General features: G+C 37.2%; 1 protein-coding gene across 3 annotated transcripts in view; it reads left to right on the forward strand.

Annotated features, from left to right (window-relative positions):
• Positions 1-23,240, forward strand: part of CTNNA3 (catenin alpha 3) — a 1,725,986-nt gene that overhangs the window by 162,726 nt on the left and 1,540,020 nt on the right. For all 3 annotated transcript variants that reach the window (XM_067025523.1, XM_059054939.2, XM_059054940.2), the window contains one exon: positions 12,202-12,368. In XM_067025523.1, the coding sequence (XP_066881624.1) occupies positions 12,202-12,368 (167 nt within the window). The remainder of the gene's footprint in view (positions 1-12,201; positions 12,369-23,240) is intronic.

Raw genomic sequence — 23,240 nt, forward strand, 5'->3', positions numbered from 1 at the left:
GTAAAATTTCTTATTTATTAAACTTCAAGGTAAAAGTGTTATAAGAAAGATTGGGAATTATATTTCATAATAGACTCCCCACATGTAGACTTTATAAAGCACAGATGCTAATAGATGTTTATGTTGAAACCAGAATTATGAACTGAAACCAGCTGAAAAGAATTGGAAGTATTGCAGAGGAGGGAGGGTGGTAAGTCCAGTAATAGAAACTTTACTTACTTCATCTTTATTAATGTATTTCAGGAGTGACTTTTTTTTCTCCCAACAATGCTACTTGGCTGGCTCTTCATATTACCTTAACAGAGATAAAGACTGTAATAGTTGTTTAATGTTTAATGACCTTTTTCTGAGTATGGCTCTTCAGCCAGTTGTTCAACATCTTAACATCTTTAGAGTCAAGAACACATAATTCTTTTCAAATATATATTTAATTTTAGTATTTGAAGTCAAAGACAGTATTCTACAAAGCCTATCATAACTTTCCAATTCAGACACATAACAAGAAAAGATAATCTTCTTTTTGTGGGAATTCATTTGCTCTCTTAATTTCAGAGGTCACTTTAATTTTTCACAGTCTCCTAGCAGCAATTCTGACTTACAGAGAAACACATAAAAATCACCATTTACTGGTCTTAAAAATTTACTGTCTCTACTAGAAATTTCCTGAGAAAATAACAGCTAATATTTGTTGAGTGCTTTTCATGTTCAGATACTGTGCTAAATATATATTATAAAATATATTTCATTTAAATGCCTCAGAAACACTATGAGATAAGTAATATTTTTATCCCTTTCCTATGGATGAGGATGCTGAAAATATTTGAGTGTTCAAGGTCTCAGAACTATAAGTGGCAGATATGAATTTGATCTCAGAAGTGTCTGACTTCACAGTCTGAGTTCCTAACTTGGTATTGCTTAAGAGAGCTAAATGTGTTGGTAACATATTAATAAGTTGAGAATGTCTCAGACCCTTTTCCCAGGTTTTGTCCACAATAAGGAATACTATTTTTTGTTATTTTTAATAACAATAATTTATTTCATTTTCTTTACACTGAAGATCATGAATAAATGGAAACAAAATATACGTGGAGTAAAGTAGATAAGACAGGCCCTTTTGTATGTTGTTGATGAGATGGCTGTGTTTGGAGAATTTTTTGGCAATGTATATCAAAACTTAAAGTTCATTTACCCCTTGACTCAGCAATTCTACTTTTAAGAATTTATGTTACAGCTAAATTTGCCCATGCATGCAAAGATATATGTTATGGATGTTCTTTGTAGTATTGTTTGAAATAGGAAAAAGTTGGAAATAATTTATGTATTCAATAGTGACCTGCTACATAAAAACACACGGAAGAGAATCAAGAGCCCAGAAATAAACCAAGCATATACAGTCAACTAATATTTGGCAAGAGAGCCAAGAATACTCAAAGGAGAAAAGACAGTCTCTTCAATAAATGGTGCTGGGATAATTGGTTATTCACATGTAAAAGAATGAAACTGGACTCCTATCTTACACCACTCACAAAAATTAACTCCAAATGGATTAAAGACTTAAAGGTAAAATCTGAAACCATGAAATTCCTAGAAGAAAACATAAGAATAAATCTTCTTGACATGGGCCTTGGTAATGATTTTTTAGATATGACACCTAAAGCATAAGCAACAAAATAAAAAAAATAAACAAGTGGGACTAGATCAAACTAAAATGCTTCCGTATAGCAAAAGAAATCATCAACAAATTAAAAAGACAACCTATGGAATGGGAAAAAATATTTGCAAACCATATATCTGATAAGTGCTTAATGCACTGTTGGTAGGATTGTAAATTGGTACAGCCACTATGGAAAACACTATGGAGGATTCTCAAAAAAATAAAAAGAGAACTACTGTGTGATCCAATAATTCCACTTCTGGTAATATATCTAAAGCAAACAAAAACACTAAATCAAAAAGGTATCTGTATCTCTGTGTTCATAGAAGTGTTATTTACAATAGCCAAGACATGGAAACAACCTAAGTGTCTATTGATGGATGAATGGATAAAGAAGCTGTGGTGGGCTTCCCTGGTGGTGCAGTGGTTGAGAATCCGCCTGCCGATGCAGGGGACACGGGTTTGTGCCCCAGTCCAGGAAGATCCCACATGCCGCAGAGCGGCTGGGGCCTTGAGCCATGGCTGCTGAGCCTGCGCATCCGGAGCCTGTGCTCTGCAATGGGAGAGACCACAGCAGTGAGAGGCCCGCATACCAAAAAAAGAAAAGAAGCTGTGGTATATATATAATGGAGTATTATTCATCCATAAAAAATGAGAAAATCCTACCATTTGAGACAACATGGATGGACCTTGAAGGCATTATTCTAAATGAAATAAGTCAGACAAAGGAAGACAAATACTGTATGATTACACTTATGTGTGGAATCCGAAAAACTAAAACAAGACCAAATTTATAGAAAAAGAGATCAGACTTGCGGATACCAGAGGTGGAGGGTGGGGGGAGGGGAACTTAGATAAATGTGGTTAAAAGGTACAAATTTCCAGTAATAATATAAATAAGTACAAGGGTTGTAATGTACAATATGATGACTATAGTTAACACTGCTGTATGATGTATAGAATTGATAAGATAGTAAATCCTAAGAATTCTCATTTTTTTCTTTTTTCCCTCTTTCTTCTCTTTTCTTTTTTTTTTCTAAAAGAATGTAATTTATCTTATTTTTTTTTTTAACATCTTTATTGGAGTATAATTGCTTTACAATGGTGTGTTAGTTTCTGCTTTATAACAAAGTGAGTCAGTTATACATATACATATGTTTGCATATCTCTTCCCTCTTGCATCTCCCTCCCTTCCACCCTCCCTATCCCACCCTGCTAGGTGGTCACAAACCACCGAGCTGATATCCCTGGGCTATGTGGCTGCTTCCTACTAGCTATCTATTTTATGTTTGGTAGTGTATATATGTCCATGCCACTCTTTCACTTTGTCACAGCTTACCCTTCCCCCTCCCCATATCCTCAAGTCCATTCCCTACTAGGTCTGTGTCTTTATTCCTGTCTTACTCCTAGGTTCTTCATGACCTATTTTTTTTCTTAGATTCCATATATATGTGTTAGCATATGATATTTGTTTTTCACTTTCTGACTTACTTCACTCTGTATGACAGACTCTAGGTCCATCCACCTCACGACAAATAACTTAATTTCGTTCCTTTTTATGGCTGAGTAATATTCCATTGTATATATGTGCCACAACTTCTTTATCTGTTCATCTGTTCATGGACACTTAGGTTGCTTCCATGTCCTGGCTATTGTAAATAGAGCTGCAATGAACATATTGGTACATGACTCTTTTTGAATTATGGTTTTCTCAGGGTATAGGCCCAGTAGTGGGATTGCTGGGTCATATGGTAGTTCTATTTGTAGTTTTTTAAGGAACCTCCATACTGTTCTCCATAGTGGCTGTATCAATTTACATTCCTACCAACAGTGCAAGAGGGTTCTCTTTTCTCCACACCCTCTCCAGCATTTATTGTTTCTAGATTTTTTGATGATGGCCATTCTGACTGGTGTGAGATGATATCTCATTGTAGTTTTTTTTTTTTTTTTTTTTTTTTTTTTTTTTTTTTTTTTTGCGGTATGCGGGCCTCTCACTGTTGTGGCCTCTCCCATTGCGGAGCACAGGCTCCGGACGCGCAGGCCTAGTGGCCATGGCTCACGGGCTTAGTTGCTCCGCGGCATGTGGGATCTTCCCGGACCAGGGCACGAACCCGTGTCTCCTGCATCGGCAGGCGGATTCTCAACCGCTGCGCCACCAGGGAAGCCCTCATTGTAGTTTTGATTTGCATTTGTCTAATGATTAATGATGTTGAGCATTCTTTCATGTGTTTATTGGAAATCTGTATATTTTCTTTGGAGAAATGTCTATTTAGGTCTTCTGCCCATTTTTGGATTAGGTTTTTTTTTGTTGTTGTTGTTATTGAGCTGCATGAGCTGCCTGTAAATCTTGGAGATTAATCCTTTGTCAGTTGCTTCGTTTGCAAATATTTTCTCCCATTCTGAGGGTTGAATTTTGGTCTGGTTTATGGTTTCCTTTGCTGTGAAAAAGCTTTTAAGTTTCATTAGATCCCATTTGTTTATTTTTGCTTTTATTTCCATTTCTCTAGGAGGTGGGTCAAAAAGGATCTTGCTGTGATTTATGTCATAGAGTGTTCTGCCTATGTTTTCCTCTAAGAGTTTGATAGTGTCTGGCCTTACATTTAAGTCTTTAATCCATTTTGAGTTTATTTTTGCGTATGGTGTTAGGGAGTGTTCTAATTTCATACTTTTACAGGTAGCTGTCCAGTTTTCCCAGCACCACTTATTGAAGAGGCTGTCTTTTCTCTACTGTATATTCTTGCCTCCTTTATCAAAGATAAGGTGACCATATGTGTGTGGTTTTATCTCTGGGCTTTCTATCCTGTTCCATTGATCTATATTTCTGGTTTTGTGCCAGTACCATACTATCTTGACTACTGTAGCTTTGTAGTATAGTCTGAAATGAGGGAGCCTGATTCTTCCAGCTCCATTTTTCATTCTCAAGATTGTTTTGGCTATTTGGGGTCTTTTGTATTTCCATACAAATTGTGAAATTTTTTGTTTTAGTTCTGTGAAAAATGCCCTTGGTAGTTTGATAGGGATTGCATTGAATCTGTAGATTGCTTTGGGTAGTAGAGTCATTTTCACAATGTTGTTTCTTCCAATCCAAGAGCATGGTATATCTCTCCATCTATTTGTATCATCTTTAATTTCTTTCATCAGTGTCTTATAATTTTCTGCATACAGGTCTTTTGTCTCCTTAGGTAGGTTTATTCCTAGATATTTTATTCTTTTTGTTGCAGTGGTTAATGGGAGTGTTTTCTTAATTTCTCTTTCAGATTTTTCATCATTAGTGTATAGGAATGCCAGAGATTTCTGTGCATTAATTTTGTATCCTGCTACTTTACCGAATTCATTGATTAGCTCTAGTAGTTTTCTGGTAGCATCTTTAGGATTCTCTATGTATAGTATCATGTCATCTGCAAATAGTGACAGCTTTACTTCTTCTTTTCCTATTTGGATTCCTTTTATTTCTTTTTTTCTCTCATTGCTGTGTCTAGAACTTCCAAAACTATGTTGAATAATAGTGGTGAGAGTGGGCAACCGTGTCTTGTTCCTGATCTTAGTGAAAATGGTTTCAGTTTCTCACCATTGAGGACGATGTTGGTTGTGGGTTTGTCATATATGGCCTTTATTATGTTGAGGAAAATTCCCTCTATGCCTACTTTCTGCAGGGTTTTTATCATAAATGGGTGTTGAATTTTGTCGAAAGCTTTCTCTGCATCTATTGAGGTGATCATGTGGTTCTTCTCCTTCAATTTGTTAATATGGTGTATCACGGTGATTGATTTGCATATACTGAAGAATCCTTGCATTCCTGGAATAAACCCCACTTGATCATGATGTATGATCCTTTTAATGTGCTGTTGGATTCTGTTTGCTAGTATTTTGTTGGGGATTTTTGCATCTATGTTCATCAGTGATATTGGCCTGTAGTTTTCTTTCTTTGTGACATCTTTTGGTATCAGAGTGATGGTAGCCTCGTAGAATGAGTTTGGAAGTGTTCCCCTCTCTGCTATATTTTGGAAGAGTTTGAGAAGGCTAAGTGTTAGTTCTTCTCTAAATGTTTGATAGAATTCGCCTGTGAAGCCATCTGGTCCTGGGCTTTTGTTTGTTGGAAGATTTTTTTTGTGTGTGTGGTACACGGGACTCTCACTGTAGTGGCCTCTCCTGTTGCGGAGCACAGGCTCTGGACACGCAGGGTCAGCGGCCATGGCTCATGGGCCCAGCTGCTTCGTGGCATGTGGGATCTTCCCAGACCAGGGGTATGAGCCCATGTCCCCTGCATCAGCTGGTGGACCCTCAACCACTGCCCCACCAGAAAAGCCCTGTTGGAAGATTTTTAATCACAGTTTCAATTTCAGTACTTGTGATTGGTCTGTTCATATTTTCTATTTCTTCCTGGTTCAGTCTTGGCAGGTTGTGCATTTCTAAGAATTTGTCCATTTCTTCCAGGTTGTCCATTTTATTGGCATGGAGTTGCTTGTAGTAATCTCTCATTGATCCTTTGTATTTCTGCAGTGTCAGTTGTTACTTCTCCCTTTTCATTTCTAATTCTGTTGATTTGACTCTTCTTCCTTTTTTTCTTGATGAGTCTGGCTAATGGTTTATCAATTTTGTTTATCTTCTCAGAGAACCAGCTTTTAGTTTTATTGATGTTTGCTATCATTTCCTTCATTTCATTTTCATTTATTTCTGATCTGATCTTTATGATTTCTTTCCTTCTGCTAAGTTTGGGTTTTTTTTTGTTCTTGTTTCTCTAATTGCTTTAGGTGCAAGGTTAGGTGGTTCATTTGAGATGTTTCCTGTTTCTTAAGGTAGGATTGCATTGCTATATACTTCCCTCTTAGAACTGCTTTTGCTGCATCCCAAAGGTTTTGGATTGTCATGTCTCCATTGTAGTTTGTTTCTAGGTATTTTTTGATTTCCTCTTTGATTTCTTCAGTGATCACTTGGTTATTAAGTAGTGTATTGTTTACTCTCCATTTGTTTGTATTTTGTACAGTTCTTTTCTTGTAATTGATATCTAGTGTCATAGCATTGTGGTCGGACAAGATACTTGATATGATTTCAATTTTCTTAAATTTACCGAGGCTGATTTGTGACCCAAGATATGATCTATCCTGGAGAATGTTCAATGAGCACTTGAGAAAAACGTGTATTCTGTTGTGTTTGGATGGAATGTCCTATAAATATCAATTAAGTCCATCTTGTTTAATGTATCATTTAAAGCTTGTTTTTCCTTATTTATTTTCATTTTGGATGATCTGTCCATTGGTGAAAGTGGGGTGTTAAAGTCCCCTACTATGATTGTGTTACTGTCGATTTCCCCTTTTATGGCTGATAGTATTTGTCTTATGTATTGAGGTGCTCCTATGTTGGGTGCATAAATATTTACAATTGTTATATCTTCTTGGATTGATCCCTCGATCATTATGTAGTGTCCTTCTTTTTCTCTTGTAATAGTCTTTATTTTAAAGTCTATTCTTTTCTGATATGAGAATTGCTATTCCAGCTTTCTTTTGATTTCCATTTGCATGGAAAGTGGGGCTTTTTCCAGCCCCTCACTTTCAGTCTGTATGTGTCCCCAGATCTGAAGTGGGTCTCTTGTAGACAGCATATATATGGGTCTTGTTTTTGTATCCATTCAGCCAGTCTGTGTCTTTTGGTGGGTGCATTTAATCCATTTACATTTAAGGTAATTATTGATATGTATGTTCCTATTACCATTTTCTTAATTGTTTTGGGTTCTTGTAGGTCTTTTCCTTCTCTTGTGTATCTTGCCTAGAGAAGTTCCTTTAGCATTTGTTGTAAAGCTGGTTTGGTGGTGCTGAACTCTCAGCTTTTGCTTGCCTGTAAAGGTTTTAATTTCTCCATCAAATCTGAATGAGATCCTTGCTGGGTACAGTAATCTTGGTTGTAGGTTTTTCTCCTTCATCACTTTAAATATCTTCTGTCACTCCCTTCTGGCTTGTGGAGTTTCTGCTGAAAGATCAGATGTTAACCTTATGGGGATTCCGTTTTGTGTTATTTGTTGTTTTTCCCTTGATGCTTTTAATATGTTTTCTTTACATTTAATTTTTGATATTTGATTAATATGTGTCTTGGTGTGTTTCTCCTTGGATCTGTCCTATATGGGACTCTCTGTGCTTCCTGGACTTGATTAACTATTTCCTTTCCCATATTAGGGAAGTTTTCAACTATAATCTCTTCAAATATTTTCTCAGTCCCTTTCTTTTTCTCTTCTTCTTCTGGGACTCCTATAATTCGAATGTTGGTGCATTTAATGTTGTCCCAGAGGTCTCTGAGATTGTCCTCAATTCTTTTCATTCTTTTTTCTTTATTCTGCTCTGCAGTAGTTATTTCCACTATTTTATCTTCCAGGTCACTTATCCGTTCTTCTGCTTCAGTTATTCTGCTATTGATCCCTTCTAGAGTATTTTTAATTTCATTTATTGTATTGTTCATCATTGCTTGTTTCCTCTTTAGTTCTTCTAGGTCCATGTTAAATGTTTCTTGCATTTTCTCTATTCTATTTCCAAAATTTTGGATCATCTTTACTATCATTATTCTGAATTCTTTTTCAGGTAGACTGCCTATTTCCTCTTCATTTGTTAGGTCTGGTGGGTTTTTACCTTGCTCCTTCATCTGCTGTGTGTTTTTCTGTCTTCTTATTTTGCTTATATTACTCTGTTTGGGGTCTCCTTTTCACAGGCTGCAGGTTCATAGTCCCCCTTGTTTTTGGTGTCTGTCCCCAGTGGCTATGGTTGGTTCAGTGGGTTGTGTAGGCTTCCGGTGGAGGGTACTAGTGCCTGTGTTCTGGTCGATGAGGCTGGATCTTGTTTTTCTGGTGTGAAGGTCCATGTCTGGTGGTGTGTTTTGGGGTGTCTGTGGCCTTATTATGATTTTAGGCAGCCTCTCTGCTAATGGATGGGGCTGTGTTCCTCCCTTGATAGTTGTTTGGCATATGTTGTCCAGCACTGTAGCTTGCTGATTGTTGAGTGAAGCTGGGTCTTTGTGTTGAGATGGAGATCTCTGGGAGATTTTTGCCATTTGATATTACGTGGAGCTGGGAGGTCTGTTGTGGACCAGTGTCCTGAACTTGGCTCTTCCACCTCAGAGGCACAGTATGGACTCCTGGCTGGAGCACCGAGAGCCTTTCATCCACACAGCTCAGAATAAAGGAGAAAAAGTAGAAACAAAGAAAGAGGATAAAATAAAATAAAATAAGATAAAATAAAATAAAGTTATTAAAATAAGAAATAAGAAGTAATTATTAAGAAAAAAATTTAAAAAGTAAAGAAAAAGGAAAAAGAAATGGACGGACAGAACCCTAGGACAAATGGTGAAAGCAAAGCTTTAGAGACAAAATCTCACACAGAAGCATATACATACACACTCAGAAAAAGAGTAAAAGGGGAAAAAATAATATATCTTGCTCCCAAAGTCCACCTCCTCAATTTGGGATGATTCGTTGTCTATTCAAGTATTCCACAGATGCAGGGTACATCAAGTTGATTGTGTAGCTTTAATTAGCTGCTCCTGAGGCTGCTGGGAGGAATTTCCCTTTCTCTTCTTTGTTTGCACAGCTCCTGGGCTTCAGCTTTGGATTTGGCCCTGTCTCTGCATGTAGGTCACCCGAGAGTGTCTGTTCTTCGCTCAGACAGGACAGGGTTAAATGAGCACCTGATTTGCTGTCTCTGGCTCACTCAGGCCGCGGGGAAGGAGGGGTATGGATGCGGGGCGAGCCTGCAGCGGCAGAGGCCACGTGACGTTGCACCAGACTGAGGCGCGCCGTGTGTTCTCCCGGGGAAGTTGTCCCTGGATTACAGACCCTGGCAGTGGCAAGCTGCACAGGCTCCTGGGAGGGGAGGTGTGGATCGTGACCTGTGCTCACACACAGGCTTTTTGGTGGCGGCAGCAGCAGCCTTAGCGTCTCATGCCCGTCTCTGGGGTCCACGCTGATAGCCGCTGCTCGCGCCCGTTTCTGGAGCTCCTATAAGCAGCGCTGTTAATCCTCTCTCCTTGCGCACCTGGAAACAAAGAGGGAAGAAAAAGTCTCTTGCCTCTTTGGCAGCTCGAGACTTTTTCCTGGACTCCCTCCTGGTTAGATGTGGTGCACTGGCCCCCTTTAGGTGGTGTTCATGCAGCCAACCCCAGTTCTCTCCTTGTGATCCAACCGAAGCCTGAGCCTCAGCTCCCAGCCCCTGCCCGTCCTGGCGGGTGAGCAGACAAGCCTCTCGGGCTGGTGAGTGCTGGTCGGCACCAATCCTCTGCGGGAATCTTTCCGCTTTGCCCTCCTCACCCCTGTTGCTGCGCTCTCTTACGTGGCTCCGGCTCTCTCTTACATGGCTGCAAAGCTCTCCCGTCCGCCACCCGCAGTCTCGTCCGCGAAGGGGCCTCTAGTGTGTGGAAACCTTTCCTCCTTCACAGCTCCCTCCCACTGGTGCAGGTCCCATCCCTATTCTTTTGTCTCTGTTTTTTCTTTTTTCTTTTGCCCTACCCAGGTACTTGGGGAGTTTCTTGCCTTTTGGGAGGTCTGAGGTCTTCTGCCAGTGTTCAGTGGGTGTTCTATAGGAGCAGTTCCACGTGTAGATGTATTTCTGATGTATCTGTGGGGAGGAAGGTGATCTCTGCATCTTACTCTTCTGCCATCTTCTCAAATCTCCTTCTCTTTTCTTTTTATTGTATCTGTATGAGATGATGAATGTTAGCTGAACCTACTGTGATATTTATTTCACAATATGTATAAATCAAACCATCATGGTGTATGACTTAAACTTATACAGTGATGTATGCCAATTATTTCTGAACAAAACTGGAAAAAGAACTTACTAAAAAAAAGGGGGGCCTTGGGCTTCCCTGGTGGCGCAGTGGTTGAGAATCCGCCTGCCGATGCAGGAGACACGGGTTCGTGCCCTGGTCCGGGAAGATCCCACATGCCGCGGAGCACCTAAGCCCGTGAGCCATGGCCGCTAGGCCTGCGCGTCCGGAGCCTGTGCTCCGCAACGGGAGAGGCCACAACAGTGAGAGGCCCGCATACCACAAAAAAAACAAAAAAAAACAAAAAAAAAAAAAAAAAAGGGGGGGGGGGCTGGTAAAATAAGTTGTAGTATATCAATAAAAAGTAACTTTATTAAAGCATTAGAAAGAATGACAATACCAGCTAATTAAGTCTTTAAGTTCCAACCACTGCTCTCATTTAATCTTCATTAAAATTGTAGGTATTATTATTAGCTCCATTTACAGTGGAGAAAAATGAAACATAAAGAGGCTAAGTGGCTCGTGCCCACACTGTTAAGTTCTTTGCTCTATTGCCTTGTGGTCATCTGTATCCCAATGTGAAAAGAAAATAAATTGATAAGTGAAAAGAACAAATTGTAGAAAGTTTTTAGTATAATACTGTTTGTGAAAAGACTCTATATCTTCTATATGTTCCTTTTATAACATATAATACCTATGTTTTCTCATGACATAAAATGTTTCAAATATATGAATGTATATGAATATATGTGAATATACTAATATATTATTTATTAGTATATATATATATACTAATATATACTAATAAAACATAATATGAATTTATAAGTATACATGTATACATATGCCCCCATATAATACATACATTCATAGAAAAAATTTCTGGATAGATATACATACATTCATAGAAAAATTTCTGGATAGATATATGAGAACTTAATGGATGTTTTGGGGGTTAGTATGGAGGCTTAAAAAAAATTGCACTCTATACTCTTTAGTATGGTGAATTATGTAAAAGTAATGAGTCACATATTGTTTTCATAATAAAAGTAAGTTTAAATTGAAAAATTTCAAAAATAGTGGATGTGGTAAATCTTTAACAATTATGTTACTGGAGTGGGGTAAAGAGGCACTTTTTCTTGTCATTTTATACCTTTCTGAACTGTGAACTTTGGAAAATAAATGAGTACCTGTTGCTTTTATCATAAAACATTTTAAATGAAAAAAACCTTAAAAATAGTGACCATATTTCTGTAACAAGTACTTTGAAATAGTATTTCTGTGACTAAGTTTAGGGTATAGTTTGTTCATTATATTGACAGTTTAGAATAAATCTGCCTATGTTAAACTTTTATCAGAGATCTGCTGTCTTACTGTCTTAAAGGCTAGCTCTTTTCTAACATCCATTGAATTCGAAAGTAACTCAGTGAAGATTTACCTTATTTTTATAAACAAGATTGTTTCCGATTGAAGTTTTAGTAATGAAACCTTTCACAGCAAATGAGATTCAGCAAATGCAGAAGTTGACAGCAATTTTATTAGATGCTGCTAGTCAATTGAGCACAATTTTCTTGTGGGAAAATGGTATCCCGCTTCTTAAAGTTTGATAAACTTAAGCGTTTATCAAAAACAAATGGCAGTTTGAAACTGCATTGTTTATTAAGAGACGATGTTCTAGTGTCAAGTGACAGTACTTTAATATTATCCTTAGTCATGGAATGTACTTGGAATTAGGTTGGATGGTAAATGCTGCAACAGGCATAAGTGAAATTAAAGTATAACTTATTTGGGATTATGTGTTTCAGGTGAAGCTCTGAAAGTATCAGCTGAGAGATTTGCAGATGATCCCTGTTATCTCCCAAAAAGGGAGGCTGTGGTTCAAGCTGCCCGTGCCTTGTTGGCTGCAGTTACCAGACTCCTTATCCTCGCAGATATGATTGATGTCATGTGTCTCTTGCAGCACGTGTCAGCTGTAAGTAAAAGATGGCTTAGTTTACCTTGGCATTGTTCTCACTTATAATTCCATTTTCTGAACCTGGCATCAGTCTGAGCGCATCTTGGCCTCGCTCACATTTCTTAATGTAACCCATCAGAAGATGACTGGATTGGGTTGTGAAACTAATGCATACTTGACAAGAATGAAGCCAGAAGTTAGTCTTAAAGCCAGTGGGAGACTGAAAAATAGAAGATGACTTACTGATAAGGAAATGGCTAGGAGAAAGTTCTAGGCTTTTGACCATTTAAATTATTATGCCCTATATAAATATATAAATAAATGTATAGTAACAATTATATAGATAATATAGAAAACAAATTTGTAAATGTAAATAATTTGAGAACGAGAAACTTTAAAGCTTAAGGCATGTGGAAGCTTATCCTAGTTTGTAAATGAAAACTACTTTGCTAGCTCCTCTTGATCTAAGATAAACAGTGCACGTTTGCAGGTAGTCTGTGTTGTCTGTAGTAATCCATTATGAAAATGTATAAATGGATTTAATAAGAGTAAAGAATATATTTTAACTAGGAGAGACTACAGAGGCAGCAAGATATCTTGTTTGCTTTATTTTGTTAGACAAAACCATTTAGCAGAAGCTTAGTAGAAGGAGAATTTTATTTCAGCCTTTTTCATTTTCTTAATTTATTTAGTTTGACCAAGTCATTAATAGTGTCTGGAAAAAGTTGCAAAGAGTCCTTTGGAGTCGCTGCTCTTTCTCCTACTTTAAATAGGACCCTTGCTCTTCTGTTCGTAAATACATCTGCATTTTCATAAGGGCGCTTGGTGACTCTGGTATCACTACGTTGTTAGGCAAATGTTGGCCTTGTCTGATTGACCTTCATGTCAAAATCATTTTCTCTAATAGCTAAGCTAAACCTTTTGTTTTTTAAATCTTTCTCTTACTTACTAATGTTTGTTTTAACCCTAAAGTAGAGTGACCTTTATACTTTCAGATTCCTTTTCTTTGATAGTTTTATTACTGCAAAAAGGCAATTTGGCACCTTTTTGTTGTGGTAGCTGTTGTTTAAGTAGCTTTTCAGGAAAGGGATTAGTTCTCATCACTAGTAACTATCTACCAACAGATTTGTATGTGAGATATTTGAACAGTGTTTTTTTTACTTGGCTACTGGTTTGTTGGATACCTTAAACAAATCCCTGAAAATTTCTGAGATTCATTTTTTTATATGTGAATATAGACACTAATAAATGCTATAACCAGAAGTGAGCATGAAAGATTAAATGCCAGGTAATTCCTAGTTCCAATGACCCAGTATTTCCTATGTTTTAACTCTAGATTTGTTGGGATAGGCAGAATGAAAGGCTTTGGTAAGGTGAAAATTACTGCCTTTATAATCAATTAGGAGGTAACTGTATATATATAAGACCACAAGCACCTTCACTACCGTTTTAGTTGAGTGCCACTAAACTACTAGGCACAGTGCTATGTAATGCACACACATCATATCATTCAAATGAAGCAGGAGGTAATTGTAGATCAAAGAAAAACAAAGTACTGTTTTTGCAATAAAAATTATACTTAATAGTTATTGAATTTTTATAATGGGCCAAGAAATGTGAGGGATTATCTCCTTTAATTCAACCTCACAACAGCCGAGTGATTACGATTCCTATTTTATAGAAGAAAAAAACCCAAAACCTGAGGCACATTCAATTTAAGAAGCTTGCTCAAGGCAATAGGATAAAAACAACTTTTGGAACTTAGTGCTCCAGGGGTTAGAACAGCTTTTACTATAAAAAGCTTTCAGAAATGTTTAGACAAGTTCATGGGCCTATAACAGATTGTTAAGGGAATTTAGGTATGTCAGGGGGAGGAGGCATTCTTAATTCTAGCTGTTCTTTCCCACATATATTGGTTCCTCATCAGAGCCTGAACTTGGGCTAGATCATTTAAATCACTTGTAAGTATCTGTAATACAACACTGATATTTCACCGATGAAAAAGGGAAGACCTTTGTGGTAAATTGTGATAGTTTTTTATTGTTTCATCTTTATAAAAATTTATATTTGAATTGAATTATTCAACTCAATTCTTTCAAGGCTTCACATAGAATGAAGGCAAATTGAAAAAATTTTTTGAAGTTTAAGATTAGAATTATTTAGCCCAATATTTCCCTAAAAGTATTCTGCAGAACCTTTCTTATAAATATGTAACTTGAAAAAAAGTTTTTATTATGGTCAGTGCTGCACACTGAAATTCCCTTTGAATGTTTTTTTTTCCTTTGAATGTTTTTGATGCACATTAGCATTAAAGTTGGTGAGAAATATTGAAGCAAAGAAACTTGTTTAACTTTGCTTAACCCAGAGTTTCCCAAATTTCTTGACCCAAGAACTCTTCTATAATATATTAATCCTGGAACATTCTCAGACCATACATTGGAATATAGTGGCTTAGAATATTTTTAATGTTTATGGTTCTATTAAATTTCTACTTAGAATGAAAAAATCGTAGTGGAGAAACTTCAGTGCCCTTCTACTCTAGTATCTTACTGAAGTAGATAGACTCTCCTACAATATGCGATACACACAACTGTCTAACAATATATGCGATCACTTACTGTGATAGCAATCTCAATTCTGTGAGACAGTGAAGCAGATACTGGGTAATTCTAATTGCTGAAGACATTTTTCTCAAACTGAGCTTAAAGCTGCATCCCTGCTATTTCCATTCACTGCTTCTAGTTTACTTTCTGGAGAAACACAGAATCAAGGCAATAGGAAAATGCATTTTTCAAGTAACTGATGGTTACTCTTAGGACTTACATATGTCTTCTCTTATTTAAGCTAAAAATTTCTTGACCTTTGAACATTCCTTATATGACAGTTTCGGACTACTCTGGATACTCTAGAATTTCCATGTCTTGTATGATCTTGTTTCAGTCTTTTTTTCTTTTTTAACATCTTTATTGGAGTATAATTGTTTTACAATGGTGTGTTAGTTTCTGCTTTATAACAAAGTGAATCAGCTATATGTATACATATATCCCCATATCTCCTCCCTCTTGCATCTCCCTCTCATCCTCTCTATCCCACCCCTCTAGGTGGTCACAAACCACCTAGCTGATCTCCCTGTGCTATGCGGCTGTTTCTCACTAGCTATCTATTTTATGTTTGGTAGTGTATATATGTCCATGCCACTCTCTCACTTTGTCACAGCTTACCCTTCCCCCTCCCCATATCCTCAAGTCCATTCTCTACATCTGTGTCTTTATTCCTGTCCTGCCCCTAGGTTCTTCAGAACCATTTTTCTTTTTTTTTAAAATCCCATATATATGTGTTAGCATACGGTATTTGTTTTTCTCTTTCTGACTTATTTCACTCTGTATGACAGACTCTAGGTCCATCCACCTCACTACAAATAACTCAGTTTCGTTTCTTTTTATGGCTGAGTAATATTCCATTGTATATATGTGCCACATCTTCTTTACCCATTCATCTGTTGATGGACACTTAGGTTGCTTCCATGTCTTGGCTATTGTAAATAGAGCTGCAATGAACATTTTGGTACATGACTCTTTTTGAATAATGTTTTTCTCAGCGTATATGCCCAGTAGTGGGATTGCTGGGTCATATGGCACTTCTATTTTTAGATTTTTAAGGAACCTCCATACGGTTCTCCATAGTGGCTGTATCAATTTACATTCCCACCAACAGTGCAAGAGGGTTCCCTTTTCTCCACACCCTCTCCAGCATTTATTGTTTGTAGATTTTTTGATGATGGCCATTCCGAATGGTGTGAGATGATATCTCATTGTAATTTTGATTTGCATTTCTCTAATGATTAGTGATGTTGAGCATCCTTTCATGTATTTGTTGGCAATCTGTATATCTTCTTTGGAGAAATGTCTATTTAGGTCTTCTGCCCGTTTTTGGATTGGGTTGCTTGTTTTTTTTGTTATTGAGCTGCATGAGCTGCTTGTAAATTTTGGAGATTAATCCTTTGTCAGTTGTTTCATTTGCAAATATTTTATCCTATTCTGAGGGTTGTCTTTTGGTCTGGTTTATATTTTCCTTTGCTGTGCAAAAGCTTTTATGTTTTTTGATGTACTTTAACACTGTAAGCAGATTTGTTTTATGGTTAAAGTTTGAAAACTTCAGTGTCTGGACTCCCTGGGTGTCTGCTTGTGCTGCTGTCTTTTTATTATGCTCGTGGTGTCTTGTCTTCTCATGTGAATGGCTATCTTTGTATACTAAATGTTACCTCTTCTGGAACTTATATCAGGAAATTCCGCACTGTTTTGTTATCTCTTTGATGTTTTTAATATGAATTATTTTATATTTCATCAAATTTTGTTAGTTTTCTTCAGCAGAGGGTTGAATTGTGACTTACTAATTTGCTAATATAATAAACAAAAATCCCCCAAATCATCTCTGTAAATCCTTTCCTATGCATATTCTAGATAGGTAACTGCCATAAAATGTTGAAATCAAAACATCTTGAAATAAAAACAAATGCTTTCATGTGAACATTCCATATTATAGTTGGATTTAATGTCCAGTATTATCTTACCTATTATGATAGCCTTGTCATGCTGTTGGTTCTTACTGATTTTGTGAGCAATTAAAACCTCCAAGTCTCTGAACTCAGACTACTCTAATCTAGATCTTCCTCCTCTGATACTAGTTTTATCTTTTTATATGTAAAGGTTGATGTTATATTTATATTCATTGCATTTTATCTTCTTAGTTGTCTTTTTGTTATATCAATCCAGATCTGTTTGACTTTTGATTTGTCTTCCCCTCCCAAATTGGTGTCATTTTCAGATTTCTTTAACAATTTATTCATTAAAAATTATTTAATGATATAACTTTCTTTTAGATAACATCAATCAAATATTAACACGTTTTGAATAAAGTTGTTGAAATGAGCTTCAAATTCGCTTCATGTGAATGAATAAACCATGTTTCTTTATTTTATTCTCAAGTACTTTCTCAAAGGCCTTTCTGAAATCAAGATGTATTATCTGTGGATCACAGATTTACCAGTCTAGTAGCCCCAGTTTTAAGGGAAATGAGGTTAGTTTGGCATGACTTACTTTTAATAACCCCATAAGAACTCTAAGTGACCATTGCTTGCTTGCTTTTATTCCTTTTCTATTTTTTTTGACCTTCATTTTTCAATTACTCACATCCTACTTACTTATGGTTATAAACCACTCATCTGCTGGGATCTCCTTGCCCTTAAGATCTAGATATAATTGGTTTGAACCCTCATTCCACGTCCTGTCAAGTACAATGTTCTCCCTAAGATTTCTGCAAATTTTCTTAGGCTCATATTCTCAGGGTCATCTCTGGCTCCAAGCTGTTGCTTCCACAGAATTACTTTAGGTTACGGATGGTCTTTCTACCGCTATTCTATGGTATGTTAATTCATACTTGGAAGATGACCCTTTTCCCCTTTAACACACACATATACATACAAATACTCCCCCACAAGGCATGTTCATGTATGTTGCAAATCTATTAGAAACTTGGAAGGTGGAAGGGAGGGGGTTCTGTAGTGTAACAATATATTCTAAGTGGTTTCAATTTGTATATTAGAAATCTTCAAAATCCTTTGAATCAACTTCATCTCATTGTCCTTCTACCTCCTTTCTCCCTACCTACTCTCCTTTGTTTTCCCTCACACCCCTAAGGAGTAAGATACTCTGTCAAGACACCGTTGACTTCGCCTCTGCTCATTTGTGTCCTCAGATATCACTATGTCTCTTAAATTACATCTGAAGGTATTTTCCTCAATATAAACTGTTTCTTTCCTAAGAAGTCTGTAGTCAACTCTCTCTCTCTCTCTCTCTCTCTCTATCTCACACACGCGCACACACACATTCACACCATCCTATTGTAAAATAATCTATGTTTTTTGCAGGGAGGGCATCAACTTTGAAGATATAGATTTCTTCTTCTGGACACACATTCTTCTTTCAAAAGCAGTGGCCTAATTTTTTTATTTCTTTTCCTAGTTTTGAATATGATGGACAAAGACCTGCCTCTCCTCCAGTCTTATTATTTTATGCCAGCTTCTGCTCATTTTGGGCTTTCTCCCCCCAATAACACTCACAAAAATCCCTGCTACATTTTTTTGGGTATTTGTTCTTTATTGCACAGTGTCAAAGAATTCCTCTGCTATCACAATGTTTTCTTAAGTGGGCTTACTCTTTTCTTCCTTATTATAATTTTTTTCTAAATAACAGAATTCTTCATCCCTATTGAGGTATATTTCCTTTTATAAGTCAGGTAAATGAGATATTACTCTACTTTTGATTGATAGTCTGTACCTATATTCCCGATTCCTTATCTTTATTAAATTATCCTCTTTCCACTGAGACTGTCCCAGAGATGCAATTATGATCAAACATTTATGAAGACGTAGACTGAGACCACCAACTCATGCAAACATGATTCACTGAGTAACTCTCCATAGGATAAGTACTGCCAACCAACACAGAGTTAATATATAATTAAATATATCAAGGATTCTTGACCTGGCAGTTTTAAATGTGTCTAGTTCCTTAAGGAAGTACATGTTTTCTTCTGGGGGGAAATAAGTCCAAATCAAAGGTAAGAGAGGACAGAGAAAAAATGTGATGATATTTCAGTATGTAATTAATTGTAGAAACTTGGAAAGGCAGTTTGGCTTTATTACCACCACAGCTTATAATTTTCTATGGGGATTTAATTTTAAAAATTTCTCTCTGGTACTGTTCAAGTTTTTTTAAACTTTTTTGTACTATTTATACATCTCGAGATTCCACATCCTATTTTATTGGCATATGAATTTTATAAGGGTCATTTTTCTTTGAGAGAATGTTGGCTTGCATATCTCTTGCTTTCTTTGGGGGTCAGGGTAAGATGGAGAGCAAAGATGGCTTTTGGCAGCAGGGAGACCTTTCTTGAATCCTGGTTCTGTTGTTGATTAGCTGGGCGACTTTGGGAAAATTAAAAATCTGTGAGCCTTAGTTTCTCCTTCTGAGCTATATGGATAATAAAACTTACTCTGAATACTTAGGGGCTTTGTGAAGATTAAATGATATAATATATAAAATACCTGGTAAGAACTGGTGCAAATTTTCTTTCACCTTCCTTTCTTTCCTTGTCCTATCTTTTTCCACTATGGTACCTTGCTCCCATTTTTCGACTTTTGCAGTGCAATATTATCCTTATTTCTAAAAATGAAGGGAAATAAATTTGACTCCTGAGTTGAACTAACTTCTCTGGCTTTTTCTTTTATCATACCATAGCCAGTTTTATTTATTACTTTTAATGGGAATATTTGTCCCTTTGGATTAAAAAATAGACCGATGTCATTATAGGAAATGGCACCTCTATTTAATAACTTTTTATGTCAGATACATATTTAATATTTGCTACAAGCATTGCTATAAAGCATTTGTATACTGAACAGTAATTCTGAATATGAAGAATATTCATAACATTGACAGAAAATCACACATTACAGTAATGGTAACTGAGACTTTTTGATGCCACCTTCTATTGTTAAAATGCAGATATGTACCAGCAAAAGGGTTTTTAAATCTTATTTAAAAAAATATCAGCAGTTTATAAGGAGAGAAATTACTGTACAGTTAAATTGCTGTTAGAAGCCAAGTATATTCTAAAGAAGATTCTAGGCAAAATATGTAGAGAGATTTTAACGTTTAAAGAAAAAAACCAAGTCACAGGACTGGTATTAGATGGAATAGGAGAAATAAGAAATGGAGACAAATAGGACACAAATTGCTGGATTTGTGCTGAATTTCATACTGAAAACTTTAGAGACAAAAGAAATTTAAGCCATGTAAAAAAATTTAACTTTCAAAAAGGACCTGCGTCATTCCAGGTAGCTCAAGTTTCATTAATTAGTCCATTCAGCAGACAGTTATTTTTTGTGTGCTTACTGTGTGCCAGTCACCATAATATGTGCTAGAGAGTCAGATTTAGAAAATACACTACCATGGTCCTGTTCTCCTGGAATTATATTGGAGGCATGATGGCAGTTATATCATGGGAGTGTTTTGAATGAATAATGCAGGGCCAAGTATGGAGAGTGTGTTAACTAGACAAAGAAAGTGGTGTGGGCAGAGAGCATTTTAATTGGAGGTAATAGTACATGCTTAAAGACCAGTAATAGTTCTGAATGGCTGGGATGAAGGATGATTTTGTGGGAGGAACAACAGTTGAAGTTGCAGAGGTAGGCATAGACCTACTTGTGACAGGCCTATGTGATAAGTTAAAAAGTTTGAATTTTAGTCTGAAAGCTAATGGGCAACTATGAAAGATTTTAAGCAGGGAAATGATACAAACAGATTTGACTTTTAGGACTATTATTCTGGTAGCAGTGGGCAACGGGGCCAGAGTGGAGGCAGAGATGCCAGTGATGAGGTGATATAGTCATTTGGTTGTGAAATGATGGTGTGGGGTGGGGAATGAATGATAAAAATGAGGGAGGAACAGTCTGAAATTTGGAAAGTGATTGGAATCCGTTCAGAGGGAAAGGGAAGCATCAAGCAACCTTCGAGGAATCTAGGTGGGCTTTGAGGACATTGGTTTGCTGTTTACATAGAGGAGAAGCAGTTTATGGATTTTATACATATCGGATTTGAGTATGTATGAGAGATACCAGATATTGAAAGATATATTTGGAGCGAATAAGATTGGAAAGCCTCAAGAAGTAAACATTAGGAGAAGCAATAGGTTTGTATGAGGTCACCTGGGGAAGGTTTAAAGCGTGAACTTAAACCTTTGTTCACAAATCTTTGAGACCTTGTGGTTTGGTGGAATGCTCACTGAATGTTAAATCAGGTTTGTGTTCAGTCTTGTCTCAGTAGGGATATTTGGGATACCTTCTCACTGGAGTCCCTGCCCCTGGGGGTTGGTTCATAGTCCAGCACTCTAGCCTTTCTGAGGGGGCTCCCCAGCAAACTGGCTTTGTCTTGCCAGTCTTGGAGTTCTGATGGATCCATCAAAGTCTAGCCACCTGGTAGGGGGAAATGGAGGGGGTGGCTTAGACTGGTAAAACACCACATCTCCCTGCCCCCTCTGGCTCAGCACAGAGTAAGTAGACAAAAACAGCAGCTGCCTGTTTCTCCATAGGGAGTGAGAGTTGGTAGAAGCCCAGCTGTTTGGTGGGAGGTCTTCTCTTGTATAAAGCCAGTCCACAAAGTCTAGGAAAGGTGCCTGCTTTGTCGAATATGTAGACACCAACACAGAGAGCTAAGGAAAATGAAGAATCAGGCAAAGATGTTCCAAACAGAGGAATGAGATGAATCTCCAGAAACTGACCCTAATGAAACAGAGTTATATGATTTACCTGATAGAGAATTCAAAATAACAGTCATAAAGATGCTCACTGAGGCCAAGAGAAAAATGCATGAACAAAGTGAGAATTTCAACAGAGATAAAAAATATAATAAGTACAAAACAGAAATCATGGAGCTAAAGAATACAACAATTGAACTGAAAAATTCAACAGCAGACTAGATCAGGCAGAAAAAGGATCAGTGAACTTGAAGATAGGTCACTGGAAATAGTTTAGGAAGAGGAGCAAAAAGAAACAAATGAAGAGTGAAGAGAGGTAAAGGATTTATTGAATACCATTAAACATTATGGGAGTATCAGCAGGAGAAAAGAGAGATAGAAAAAGGACCAGGAAGCTTATTCAAAGAAATAATGGCTGGTAATACCCCAAATCTGGGGAAAGAAATGGCCATCCAGATCTAAGTAGCCCAAAAGATACTGAAAAACATGTACCCAAAGCAATCTATGCTGGACACATTATACAGTAGTAGCCATTATCTGTAGTTTTGCTCTCCTTGGTTTCAGTTACCCATGGTCAACTGTGGTCCAAAAATATTAAATGGAAAATTCCAGAGATAAACAATTCATATGTTTTAAATTGTATGCTGTTCTGTGTAGTGTGATGAAATCTCATGCCATCCTGCTGTCCTGTCTGGGACATGAATCATCTCTTTGTCCACTGTATCCATGCTTTTTATGCTACCTGCCTGTTAGTATAAGAAGAAACAGTATATATGTGGTTTGGTACTATCCATGGTTTCACGTATCCCCGGGGTGTCTTGGAATGTATCCCTGCAATAAGGGCAGACTACTGTAATCAAATTGTCAAAAGTCAAAGACAAAAAGGGAGTGAAAAACAACAAACAAGAGAAAAGCAACTTGTCACATACAAGGCAACCCCTATGAGGCTATCAGTGGATTTTTTAGCAGAAACTTTGCAGGCTAGAGACAGTGCTGAAAGAAGAAAACTGCCATCTAAGAATACTATACCCAGCAAAACTGATCTTCAAAAATGGAGCAATCAAGAATTTCCAAGGTTGTCAGGGTGGTACTGGGAAGGGAGTGAGAGTGCATGACAGGCAGCATCAGCCAGGGAGGCCTGGGAAGCTATGGTGTGGTCACTGTGAGCCAAATAGAGCCATGGCAATTGCCATCCGGTCCCAGCTCCCTTGTGTGGTCCTGGCTGGTGGCTTAGCCCAGTGGGCCCATTGGCACCACAGCCTGTGGAGGTCGAGAACATCAGAGTGAACATGGTACTACTCAAGGCCAGGGAAGGTTTTTTTTTTTTTTTTTTTTTTTTAACTAAAAAAGGAGTTTACCATACAAAAGGTGATGGAGTTAATCACCACTAGACCTGGCTTACAAGAATAGCTAAAGGGAGTACTTCAAGTTGAAATGAAAAGATTTGAAATAGCAACACTACAGCATAAGGAAGTATGAAACTCTGGTAATGGTAAATATACAGACAAATACAGAATACTGTATTACTGTAATGGTGGTAGTTAAATCACTTTTCATTCTAGTATAAAAGTTAAG

This window comes from Kogia breviceps, chromosome 2 (genome assembly GCF_026419965.1).
Source record: "Kogia breviceps isolate mKogBre1 chromosome 2, mKogBre1 haplotype 1, whole genome shotgun sequence".
Classification (NCBI taxonomy): Eukaryota; Metazoa; Chordata; class Mammalia; order Artiodactyla; family Physeteridae; genus Kogia; species Kogia breviceps.